The sequence below is a fragment of the Talpa europaea genome, assembly GCF_964194135.1.
Source record: "Talpa europaea genome assembly, chromosome: 13".
Classification (NCBI taxonomy): domain Eukaryota; kingdom Metazoa; phylum Chordata; class Mammalia; order Eulipotyphla; family Talpidae; genus Talpa; species Talpa europaea.
Window position 1 is genome coordinate 42,377,838 of NC_140080.1, and position 13,237 is coordinate 42,391,074.

The following is a 13,237-nucleotide window of genomic DNA, read 5'->3' on the forward strand; positions in this document are numbered from 1 at the left end:
AATTTTATTATTGAAAAGGAAATATATTCACATGATTCAAATTCAAACTTACAAAGTATATAAGAAATGTATAGTGAAAAGTTTTCCTTTTATCCCATATTTCAGTCATCCATTTCTGTTTCCCACGTAATCAGTAGTTCCAATGTTCTGCATTTCTAGAGTTAATTTTAAGTGTATGTAAACATGAATGTGTATATATGTCTATGTTTACTCCTTTTACATACCTACTAGCATAATGTACATATTTCTATGTCTTACCCTTTTATTAAAACAGCATATATCCAGATGGCTCTGTATCCTTAGAGAAAGACTTGTGCACGTCGCTATTTTTTTTTTTTTAACTGCATTTTTTTAGACTGTATTTTGTTTGGGCAGGTGAATTCACTGTAGCAAATGTGAATTGAGGTCTTTAGTGGTGCTGGCTCTGTTCTGGGCATTGGAGCTATAAGCATGAAGGAAACACAGGCTTTGCTCCTGGGGTCTCAATACCACCCTTGTGTGGGAGACTGAGGCACTTTGACTACTTGCTCTAATTAGAAGCAGATTAGATGTTCTAGAATAACTGCAGTTGCTGCTAGTCTCCCACACTGTAGGCACTGTTTCGCGCATTTTTATCTTTATGATTATTCCATGAAATATATGTACTTAAAATTCCACTTTACATATCAGGAACTTGAGGTTAACAAGAGTGAAATTGCTTGCCCAAGGATACATAACTATTTAATTTGAAACTACTTTATCTAAAACCTGACAGTTTAACCACCATGCTATCCATCTAATGAAGTGCCCTTTGAGATTGCACCTTGACTTTCTTGCCCTTGGTCCAGGTTTTCTAGGAGATTTCCCTTCTTGTTTTTTTTTTTTTTTTCAGAGTTGATCTTACCCCTGGGCCGAGAGCCCCAGAGATTAAAGGCAGAGCAAGGGGCAAACCCTCATTACTGGCTGCAGCAAGACCCATGAGAGCGATCCTCCCGGCCCCAACTAATGTGGGGCGAGGTGGCAGCATGGGGCTGCCCAGGGCCAGACAGACCTTTCCCATGAGTGGTAAGGATTGGGGCAGACCCGGGAGGATGGGCTGTCTAGTGGGAAGAGGATAGGAATGGGAGATTAAGAACAAAGGAGAGGGCCTCTCTGGTGGCACAAGGGGTTAAGTACCGCACTATGAAGCAATCCACAGCCTCTGCAGCACGAGTTCAATCCCTGGCCCACCAGGAGAAACCCACATGGCAAGGCAGATCTCTCCTGTCTTGCCCGCTGTTCCCCGCAGCAGTATATTTCAGTCAATCTGCCTGTTCTGTTCCCCACTCTGTCTCTGGTGGATCCTCTCACCCCTGGCATCTCTGGCCTGTGCCCCAGCTCCTGTATGCATAAATAAATAAATCTTTAAAAAAAAAAAAAGAACAGAGAGGAGAGGCTTGAGGGGCTCTAAATGTACTAAATCACTGTTTTTTGCTCCTGGTTGTCTCAGATAAGACTCCATCTGTGAGGACTTGTGGCCTGAAGCCAAGCACACTGAAGCAGCTGGGCCAGCCCATTCAACAACCATCGAGCACTGGGGAGGTGAAGGTAAGACCCAGCCCTGGGAGGACGGGAGAGCTGTGAACAGGGCCTGGTTGCTCCGAGAATAGGGCTTTATTTAACATTCCAAAGCCATAGGCATAGAGCATACCTCTTTCTTAACATTGGTGGACTTCTGAGAGGTGGCTTGGCATGGAAGAATTACCTGAATGAGTTACTGTTTTTGTTTTATCTTATTATAAAATGGATACATTTTTAAACTTTTTATTTAGAAATAAAAACTTTGAAAAAAGCTGCAAGAATAAAAGTAGTACAAAGAGCATCCAGGCAACCCAGAGTTGCCTACAGTTACTATATTAACCCATTAGGCTTCATCATTTGTGTTCATGCATGTCCCCCCTTTGTGTGTGCATGTGTGTGAATACACATAGCTCAATACTAAGTTACATGGCCTTTTCTTTCCCTTGGTGTATTTGTAACGAATAGGAGTATTCTGTTAATGAAAATTGGTCTGTTAATCAAAACATTGATACTTGTATTCCAATTTTGTCAGCGTCCTTTGTAGCATTTTTCCTCTCCAGTACAGAGTCAGCCAGTCTACGATCAGATAGTGTATTTAGTCGTCATGTCTGTTTAGCCTCCTCTAAAAAAATGATTGCATAGTTGTTAGAGAAAGAACAGAAAAATCAGGTAAATTAGGAAGAAAATTAGTCTTTTATGGTCTTGGAATCCAGAACTATTGACAGTCCTGGTGTATGCTCATTTAGTCCTTTCCTACATTTTTGAGTGTATTTTAAAATATTTTTTTAATCAAAAATTACAGATGGCTTTTATCCATGTGCTGGTTTGAAGCCAGTATAATTCATTCAGCTTAATGATACAGCTATTAAAGAATTTCTGGGTGTCAAAATTCCATGTATTTGGGATATTTCGTCTTTGTTTTTAGTTCTTTTTTGCCATATGTGGTTAGAACAGTCATAATCAAAATCAGCAGTTTCATCAGATTCCTCTGACTGTCATCCTCAAAACATTTTCACATCACAACAGGCCAGTAAATAATACATATATACATTAAAGGAGTAATGAAGTTATGCCCTTTTTATATGCAGTCACTTTGATATTTTCTTCTATTTTCAAAATGCTTGTTTTAACCCATTAAATTAATTTCATGATCTCTTAGTGGATTGCAGCCTGTAATTTGAAAAGTTTGTCTTAGACCAAATTGGAATAGGAAATTGGTCAGCCTCAACTGTGGTGTGTCAGCCTGACAAGAATATTGGTGGACTTAATGTAAAGGCTGACCTGTTACCCGGGTGTTGTGTCAGCCATGGTGCTGGTGTTATCTTGGGGTGTGGAAGGCTGGTGATTGAGTCTGCTTCACCTGTTCAATAGATGTTTGGCCCTTAGATTCTCCTCACTGGTGTAAACTACCAGTCTTCCCTGTCATTAGTTTCCTTTTGATAGGCAACATTGGCTTACTTGTTAAAAGCTATAAGTACTTTGCGGTCTTAAACCAGTTAAGGTCTACTGTTCTGAAAACTTGTATCAGAAAATCAATGTAAGTTCAGTGTTACAGAATAATTTAGACTACAGTCTTCATTTTAATTTTCTTTTTTTTTTTTTTTTAATCTTGTTTTTTGTTTTTTTTTTTTTGTTTTTTTTTTTTTAAGGCATGTTTTATTTATTTGTTTGTTTGTTTTTGTTTTATACATGCACTGGGCACAGTCAGAAGCGCGGGAGGGTGAGAGAATTCACCAGAGCCAGAGCGGGGAGCAGAGCAGGCAGAAGGACGGAAGTACACTGCTGAGGGGAGCAGCGGGCGGCAGGAGAGGTCTGCGCGCTATGTGGGACCCTCCTCTGGTGGCCGGGGAGCAGCCGGGGATTGAACCGGCGCCGCAGAGGCCGCGGGCAGCCTCGCAACCCAGCGCTCAACCGCTGCGCCACCGGGGAGGCCCTTCATTTTAATTTTCTTAGTGTGAAAGATTATTAATAAATTAGTGTGCAGAGAGAGAAGAGCAGAGAGGATATCCCTAAAAATCATTTTCCATTAAAACTACCCAAATTACCCATCCCTTGAGGGCAAATGCCTGGCCAATCATAGCCCAAAGTGGGACCCCTGAGCCCCAAAATCTTGCCACAAATCTAAGGTACCTTCTGGCAGGGAAACATAAGGGATTAGGCAAAGAGCTGGGACAGAAGGAGAGAGGAAAATCTAAGTAAAAATCAAGATAACAGCTGCCATTGTCTCTGCCAAGGACAGCCTCTGTGTGCCTCTTACCCATGTATCTCTTCCAAGTTGCTATTCCAGTAGTCTCCACATGTCTTTGTGTGTCTCCTCCACGTCTCCTTCCCAGCAGTACCAGGATGCAAGTTGGGCTGCAGAAGCAAGAGAGAAGGCCTGTCTGCCTTCTATGTTGTGTTGGTCCACCTGGCTGCTCTGCTCCACTCTAGATCCCAGTAGCTTCCTGCTCAGGAAGTCTGGTTCGTGGCATACTGGGACTTAGAGTCCTAGTCAGCTTGCATGGAGGTGAATTAGGGGTGGGGGAGATGAAACCTAGACTCCATGAGGTATATCTGTAATAATTTCCCACCTCCCCCACCCTTTTCAGTTTGTCACCATTTCTATGATGTTGAAGGTCTGGGGACTCAGCCTCAGGACGTGGTCTTTTCTGGGGTTCCAGTCTTGTCTATGGATATCCAATGTGGCAAAGTCCTCAATTTCTAGAAAATAGTTGATCGCTCCATGCAAAAAAGAAAAAAAATCAGGAGACATTAGGAAAAAAAATAGCAAACAAAGAGAAAACTCAGGAAGTTTGAAAAAAATCTTAAAAATGGTTCTTCTAGTAAACTCACTTTCTCGCTACCTTCTTCCCAGTTCTTTCTAATGATATAGCACAATGCATTCATAAACTAAATCTAATTTCAGTCCCTTTGGCCTGCATGAGCTCGTAGGGCAGAATAACCAAGCAGAATTTTTTGGCTTTGTTGGAATGCGCTATAAAGGATCTTAGAGTGAGCACTCAGCATTCTGTCTGGACAGGCTTTGGGATCAAAACCACAGTCTTACAGACTCCAGCTGTGATTCCCACTTTTTAGGGTTCCCAGGGCATTGCTTTCCAGGGTTTGCAGGCTTGCCTCCAGGCCTCCCACCATTGTGGGAGGTCTCTGGAACCCCAGAGTGGCAAGCTCTGTAGTCACTCAAATTCAGGTTCAAATTCAACTCCCAGAAGAATTTCACTCATATAATGAAACATATTTCCAACTTCTATCTGGTTTAAGGACAGACAAAATTCCCTATTGAAATTCTGCAAATATAGACAACATTGCCATGAGTAGTAAAAATTATTGCCATTTTTTCCTATATTATCATGGTATCAAGGAGAGAAAAAATGCAAATACAATTTAGTTCTGCTACTAAAAGAAAAAGTCACTTAACATTGCTTCAGATCCTGGCCAGTAAGAGAAAAATTTTTCCTTGATTCAAAGTAATAAAACCGCTATCTTTTCAAACAAAAACATAACAAAATTATAGTCATCCCCAATAGTCCATTCAGTTCTATGTAGAAAATTCTCATGTTCTATCACTTAGCGTGAGTCCAGGTCTTTCTCTAATTCTCCAGAAACAATTTCTGCAAATGTCAGGCTTTGAAAAAGTCAAAAGGGAATTTGTTCAACATTGTAACTTACAATATTACAGAATAACAGCAATCAAAATTGACAAGGAAAGTACTTATCAGTAACTTAAAAGGTTTCTTATAAATTTTAGAACAGTAATGTTAAGATTTATATAGATGCCACAGTTTAATGTTTCTCCTGAGATATAATGCTTCCCATTAAGTTCTAATTTAGCAGATAAAAAACAAATAGGTCACATTCATCTAATGTCTTTCCCATGAGGAAAGGGAGAACTTTTAAGGAGCTCTACTGAGGTTCCATAAAATTTCCTCTGCTCAGTTAACTAAAAGACTACCTATATTTTCTAATTTAGATTTCTGAGAAGTTTTATTTTAAGTATTAAAAAAAATACATTTAAAATTACAGTCAAGGCTCTGGCTAAACTGACTGGCGCAATGCAAACAGCCAAACCTTAACCTTTGATTTTGATCCTATAACTGAAAATTTTAACTTTCAAAATAAAAACTACCATTTTATCTGACATTAAAAGACTTTATGTACCCAACGTCAATATCCTAGATAGAAGAGGAAAAAAAATCATGTTCAGTACAACTATATAGGCATATGTGCTTCAAACCAAACCATTATATATCAGATTAGTTCCCATTAACCAAAATTATCCCAAACTGTGTTTCCTGGAAATATTTGTACCAGTTTCCATTGTATTTCCGTGCTCAGAATTTCTATAGGCATCGTCTATACCAATTTTATATTTTCTAGAGGCCAGAACAGTTAGACACAAAGGCGAAGACATACATAGTATAGACATAGGAAGTTTCCTTAGTTTTCATTTAAGCCATGTGAAGTTTTACTGACATTTAAATAGCCAAGCTGTTTGTTCACCTAAATAGTACATGCAGAAATGGTTTGCAGAAATGGTTTGCAAAGAGAAAAATGGAAGAAATGAAAACATAGGTCCATGAATTAAAAAAAAAAACACAAAAAAAAAAAACCTTGGAAAACCAAAATTGTAAAAATCAAGAACAGCCAAAATCAAAACTTGAGTTATTTCCTTAGAGTTAAAACTCAAGGACCTAAAATTGGAGTGTAAGGTCACATGGTTCCAAATGTCTTCCTAGTTAGACTTTAGAAAAAGGAAAGAAAGTTGAGCTAGCATTCACCAAAGGATGCGAATGGCATCATTTATCTCAGAGTTTCCAGTGTTCATCTGGCCTGGGGTATTCTGCAACAGAAGCTGAGAGAGCAGGTATAAATCAAGTTCTCTAAACTGAGGGGCGACAACAGTGGTATCAAAACCTGTTGTAATTGGCTCATGCAAAAAACATGTCACAAGGTGGATGCCCCATGAACTTGGAGCTTTTGGACTACATTTCAGGTGTCCCTAGAGGGCTTTAATCAAAACAGTAGTGTGCTTCCCAAAACAGAACTATCATAGTAGGAAACCAGAGCCTTAGAACCTTGCCATTCACCAACAGTCAAACAAATCCAAGAATTCAAATGGCAAGTATGCCCCAAACAAACAGTGTAAACAAAAATTCCCTGTACTGAACCCCTTCAAATTTAATCCAGATTTGGATCCCCGATGGGAGAAAAAGTCAAATTCACTAAGGCTACAACCACAATCACCAGTTATTTCTCAATCCAGAGGTTTCATCTATCTAACTTGTTCTCAGCTTCCAAGCATGAATTTTATAATTTAACCACTGAATCATTGTTGGCTTTAGCCAGAGTTGCAGAAATCTCTTAAGGCTAAATAAGAGTATAAGCCAGCAGAGATTACAAATAAAAGCCGAAAGTCACAGAACCTAACATATAACTAACAAAGGACGGCAGAAAATGAAAAGCAAAAATTTTGGGAGACCAAACTAAAAAAAGTCAGACTTCTGAGTTCCAGAATAATCTGTCATTTGGCCTCAGATACCGTTTTGAAACCTTAGACCTTGGAAGGAAAAAAGGGAAATTACTTTGCTGTGAAGCTTCAGACACTATCTTGGGCATAACCATGTGCTCTCAAACACCATCTTGCAAGTACTTAGCAAAGAAAGAAAAATTGCTTGCTATCACACAGAACAGTTTCCACAAAATCAAACCTGAATTAGTGGCAAGAAATAAATTGCATGCATACACATAGTTTCCACGATGTCAGATTCAATTTTTCTAATCCAAGGGTCAGGAAAAAAAATCACATACATGAAGCAACAAGATCCACAAACAATAGAGAAACAGAAACCACAGGTGCACTTATGGTAGTCAGTGCCATAGAGAAGCCAGGTTTCCTCATGGAACTGACTAACCACAGATGGCTTTTTCTCAGTCAGGAAACCAAATCTGTTAGTACGTGACCAGGAGGCACTGACCCCCAAACTGTTAAGAGTGCATGCCTCTGTAAGGTGCCCGACCATCTTCCACATAGAGGCACAAGAACCAGTATGAATGATTTTTAGTAGAATTAGTGTGCCTAGAGAGTAAAAGGTATATCCCCAATGATAGTTTCTCAGTAAAACCCCCCAAATTACTCATTTCCTTAGGGGCATATGCGTAATCAAACAGCCTGAAGGAGGACCCCTAAGCCACAAAAGCCTGCCACAAGTCTACGGTACCTTCTGGCAGGGACCACAGGAAAGGGGTTAGGCAGGTCCCGGAGAGCTGGGAAAGGAGAGGAAAAAAAACAAAGTACAAATCAAGATAACAACTGTCATTATCTCTGCCAAGGACAGCTCCACATGCCTCTTACCCTGTGTCTCTTTCAAGAGTCTCTGCATGTCTCTTCTCCGCATGTCTCCTCCAAATCTCCTTCCCACCAGTGCCAGGATGCAAGTCGGGCCACAGAAGCAAGAGCTTTTCTTTAATTATGTAAATAATATCTGTATTTATAGAAGATTTGAAAATGTTACAGATCCTGGTAAAACTTGTTGTTCAAGTTCTTTTTTGTTTGTTTATGGGCCTGTGTTTTGATTTTCCACGTTTGTGTCTTTACAGACTGTTTCTGCAGGTACATGGATGGTTTAAGTGAACAGTCTGGCTACTTAAATGTCAGTAAAACTGCAGTTGTATAATACATTCCACAGGGCTTAAATGAAAACAAGGGGGACTGTCTTGTGTGTCATATGGTGTATGTCATCTCTTCCTTCCACCTTATGGCATTTTAGTGAATGATCTTTCAAACCTTGCTGTCAACTTTACTCAGCCATATATTTGTGTATATAACTACTAGGTTTTTTTCATTTGATGGGAATTATACATCTGACTTAGTGTCTCTATTATGCAGTGTTATAAGCTACCCAGAATTGTGTGCCACTCCTGGAATTGAAAGTGACAGTCTTTTGTGCGCTGGTGGTGCTTATTAGCATCCCAGAGGGTTCATTTGAGACTTAATTCTATCACTTCCCTGGGAAATTGCATCTTCAAACTTTTTCAACCCACAGGACTTCGGGAGTTTGAGGTTCAAAGCCCTAAATAGTTTGTTTTGACCCACAGCTACCGAACGGCCCAGTCAACAGGACATCCCAGGTGAAAGTTGTAGAGGTCAAGCCTGATATGTTTCCTCCATATAAGTACAGCTGCACTGTCACATTGGTAAGTGCAACCAGGGGACTGGTTGACCCAGGTCGTTTTGATTTCGTAGTTGAGGATAAGTCAGATTGGCAGGGGGTTAGGGAAGGGGGCGAGGAATGCATAGGATCACAGATAGATCATAGATTCTAAAGATCCCCTCACTGATAGTAGTGAGAGCCACTGATGAATCAACTAGGTTTTTGTTTTTCATGCAGGACCTATAAAGTGTAATTTAAGATGACAATCTAGTTTAGTTTAGCTATCTTTGTACCTTTTAGTCTCAAAAGTGTGTTCCATAGATGAGTTTGGGCATTGCTACCTTTTTTCCTCCTTAAAATAGTCACATTCAATACTAGTGTTTTACAGGACTTGAGAAATGCTTTAGTAGAAAACTTATTTAGCTTGATATTTCCCATCCCTCTCCCCTTATTTTTTAGAATAATACACATTAACACCCTAATAAATGTGTGGCTCGGGGGTCATCTTTTTGCAGGGTAAGCAGCATGGAGCAGAGGAATAAACACCAGGTGTTGAAAGACCTGGTTCACAGTAGTTCTGACACTGCTGTTAGCACGACGGCCATGTGACCTTGGGCTCAACTCTCTCATGGGGACCTCAGTTTTCACTGTCTGGAAAAGGCTGCATGATATGTTGGGGCTTCTCTTCCTTTTATTAGTCTCTAATTTTCTTGAGCCTTAAAGTATTAATCGGCCAGATCTCTTTTGACAAGTTTCTCTGGCTGAGTTGAATAATATGCATAGTTTGAGTTTGAGAGTGCAGCTAGAGTTTTAAACATTTAAACTGATAAAGGCAGACAGGTGCAGAGTCATTCATTCAAAATATAATTTTTGAGTACCTGCTATGTGTCTGGGCCCTGTGCTCAGATTCACTAGTGAGCAGGACAGTCACAGCAGTCTCTATCCTCGAGAGCATATTGAGTTTCTTTGTCAAAAGACGTACTTAGTACCTTGTCCAGGCCATCCCTTTGATTCCAGGAGGCCACTGAGGTTGCCATCTGATGGGTCTTACCCAGGATCCTCTTAATTGACTAGTAAAGGTGTCCACGGCCTCCTTGGTGGTGCAAGGGGTTAAAGCACAGTACAATGAAGCTGTCTGCAGCCTCTGCAGCATGAGTTCAATCCCCAGCTGGCTGGGGAGCTACCCACATGGCACAGCAGACCTCTCCTGTCTCCTGCTGCTCCCCTCAGCAGTGTGTTTCAGTCAGTCTGCCTGTTTTGTTCCCCACTCTGTCTCTGGTGAACCTTCTTCCCCCCAGCATCTCTGGCCTGTACCCCAGTTCTTGTATGCATAAATAAATAAATCTTTAAAAGTAAAAAAGGAAAAGTATCCAGGGAGCCCAAAGCTTGGATGCCCAAGCTTTGAGCATCAGTAGTCTAGATTCATACTTTGTCTTTGGGCGGGGCTGGAACTCTTAGAGACATGATGCATGTACTACAATCTAGACAGACCTGTCTCACTATGCTCACTGTCTTGAATTTCTGACCCTTGACATTGACTCTCTTGCTTCACAGATGGCAAGGGACTTGAAAATCACACCGGCTCTCTTATGACTGGAAGGGGATAACTGCAGGAAAGGGGTCTTCTTCAAGACCCTTTGGAAATTAATCTAACTCTGGCTTTAGAATTGCCACTTTCCTCTGATTTACTGATAGCAGTCATCCTGCTTCTTGGCCCTCCCCGGGTGCATCTTAACTTTTATAGAACTAAACTTTGGTCTTTCTTTTTTTAGGATTTGGGCCTGGCTACATCAAGAGGCCGGGGAAAGTGCAAGAATCCCTCTTGTAGCTATGTCTACACCAACCGGCATAAACCTCGGGTTTGTCCCAGCTGTGGTTTTAACCTTGCCAAGGACCGGACTGAGAAAACCAACAAGGTTCTCGTGAGTTCCTTCCCTTGGCCTTGGGTTGGGTTCTGTGAGCAGACCTGATGTAGTAGAAATAAAGGTATTTCTTAGGTCATCAGAGTAAGAGCACCACAAACAACCAGATTACAGGTTCTTAAACCTAGGCAAGTGCATTTTTTCTGGGCTTCCTTGTCCTCATTGGTGGGCTGACTAATTACCTTGATCTCTGAAAACTTTCTAGCCTAAAGGACCAAGAGTTCATTCAACAAAGAGAATGGCAACACGGGCCTTAAAAAGGACTTTGATAATGAGGAATGGAAGAGTTCCATCCTTTTAGTTCTGAGGCCTGGCAAAGGACCTGTAACTAGTATTTTGGTAAACAGAGAATGCCAGTACTGGGGCTTTATAGATCACTGCTGCTCAGGTACCTCACGGAGCTTTTGACTAGTTACTAATATACCTCTAGTGGTCTTTGCAAATCTGTGAAGTTGGACCATACTGTTTGGATAGTAAAACACATTCTACTCGGCTTACTTCTTTTTATTAGAACCGGATCAGGGCGGGGGTGGGAGGGGGGTTGCGGGGAAGGATGGGAATTTGCACATGAGGAATTTTTTAAGTGCACAAGACAACAAATAGAATGAAAGTAAGAACAGAAAAGTTGGGCCTCCCCGGTGGCGCAGCGGTTGAGCGCCGGGTTGCGAAGCTGCCCGCGGCCTCTGCGGTGCCGGTTCGATCCCCGGCTGCTCCCCGGCCACCGGAGGAGGGTCCCACATGGCACGCAGACCTCTCCTGCCGCCCGCTGCTCCCCTCAGCAGTGTCCTTCGGTCCTTCTGCCTGCTCTGCTCCCCGCTCTGGCTCTGGTGAATTCTCTCACCCTCCCGCGCTTCTGACTGTACCCAGTGCTTGTATAAACAAAAACAAACAAACAAATAAATAAATAAACATGCCTCTATAAAAAAAAAAATTTTTAAAAAAAAAAAAAGAACAGAAAAGTTTCTGATCTGCTTTGGGGAGTGGGAGGTGAGGGTGTCTCACAGAGCATGGGGATCTCACATGGGGCCTAGGTATTGCAGCTCTAAGCTGGACCTTGTTTGATGGGTACTATGTGGGTTGAAGGGGAAGGTATGCCATATTCCTGGACAAGCCTGAGCAATACTGAAGAGATGGGGAATCAGTGAGTGTCCATTCAGCTAGAGGAGAGGGGGTAGAGGGGGTTGGGGGGAGGATGGAAAATAAGACTTTAAAGGCACATCAGGCCCCATTGTGGCAGATGTTTAGTGTTGGATTGTGCCATAGGGACCCACTGAACGTCCTTGAGACAGGAAGAGTCCAGGCAGAGGGTGATATTGGAGGAAACTTAAATGACATTTAGACTAGACATGACTGGGGTGGGCATTACTGGCAGATGAACCTCACTCTGATCTCTAGGTCTGTTTCCATTCGTGAGATTATCATCTTAGAGGAGTGGAACTAATGTGCACTGATGGCTTAGTGGGAAAACACTGAGGCTGGGGGTTGGAAGACCTGATGGGAGTGACCTGGAGTGAGATGCTTTCCTCTGCCAAGTTTGAGCTTCCTCATCAGCAACACAAGGCAGTCAAGGTGGTTAGATCTGGGCATTTTGTTCTCAGCACAGGAACCTAGAGAAGACTCAGAATTTAGCTTCAAGGAGTCTGTAACCCCTGAAATTATGAGTAGAAGGATCCTGAGCTACCAGTGGTTCTGTCACTACCAGCCCCCGTTTTTCATGCCCGACTGTGCTGCTCGTCATGTGGTGCCCACTGCACCTTGTCTGGACTCCCTCATTAGCTCCCTGTGACTGTCCCTGCAACATGGTAACCTTTAGCTCCGGTGTGTCTGTTCCTCTATTCCTGCTACCCCTGGAGCTTGCATACATAAGGTTGATCAGTAATCGTGGAGTGAAATTGAGTTCTTTGTAGATAGAACCCCCAACACTTTCTCAGGGTGTGGTGTAGTTCTTGGTGTGGTTTGCAGTGGAGAAATAGACATTGGCCTCTAGATCTAGGGTGGCTGATAGGGTGTGATGTAGCTTTTCAGGTCAGAAATTGTCTAGAGATTTCAAATCCCACTATTTTATTTATATTTCTGTGTCTTTGGCTCACTGGCAGCTTCTACCCCACCACCCCTACCCCTAAACTCTCATCTTCAGATATTCACTCACACTTTAATCCCCTCAGTTTTAGAGAAATAAGATGTAATTACTTTTTTCCACAAAATAAAGCACTGGTCAGAAAGACCCAGGATCTTAGTATGTGTTGTCTTTGACGCCCCCTGCTGGTTGGGCATTTCCCATGTATTTTGTTTTTAGTGACTAAAGAGGCTGTGCCACTTCGGGGCTGGAACAGTCTTCATTCCTTTCCATTTCTCATCTGTGTCTCAGTCATTCCTGCCTTCTGGTTCTCCAGCCCATGGCTCACCTAAGTCATGTCTGGGAACACAACCTTCCAGGGCAACTCATTTTAGTGTCAGTAGCCATTAATTTGTTCTTTTTAAGGAAGGGCTGTTGACCGCTTACTATGGGTCAGGCTTTTGGTAATTAAAGATAAATAGAGCAAGAGGCCACTTTCCTTACAGTCTTGTGAAGGGGAAAGGTGAGTAACCACACTGCTGAAGTGAGATGAGAGTTGTAGGTATGCACAG

At 41.9% G+C, this 13,237-nt stretch overlaps 1 protein-coding gene across 2 annotated transcripts in view; it reads left to right on the forward strand.

Annotated features, from left to right (window-relative positions):
* Positions 1–13,237, forward strand: part of HMGXB3 (HMG-box containing 3) — a gene marked incomplete at both ends in the record, with an annotated part of 46,240 nt that overhangs the window by 17,751 nt on the left and 15,252 nt on the right. For both annotated transcript variants that reach the window (XM_084252298.1, XM_084252299.1), the window contains 4 exons: positions 872–1,044; positions 1,469–1,566; positions 8,632–8,730; positions 10,460–10,609. In XM_084252298.1, coding sequence (XP_084108424.1) covers positions 872–1,044; positions 1,469–1,566; positions 8,632–8,730; positions 10,460–10,609 — 520 coding nt within the window. The remainder of the gene's footprint in view (positions 1–871; positions 1,045–1,468; positions 1,567–8,631; positions 8,731–10,459; positions 10,610–13,237) is intronic.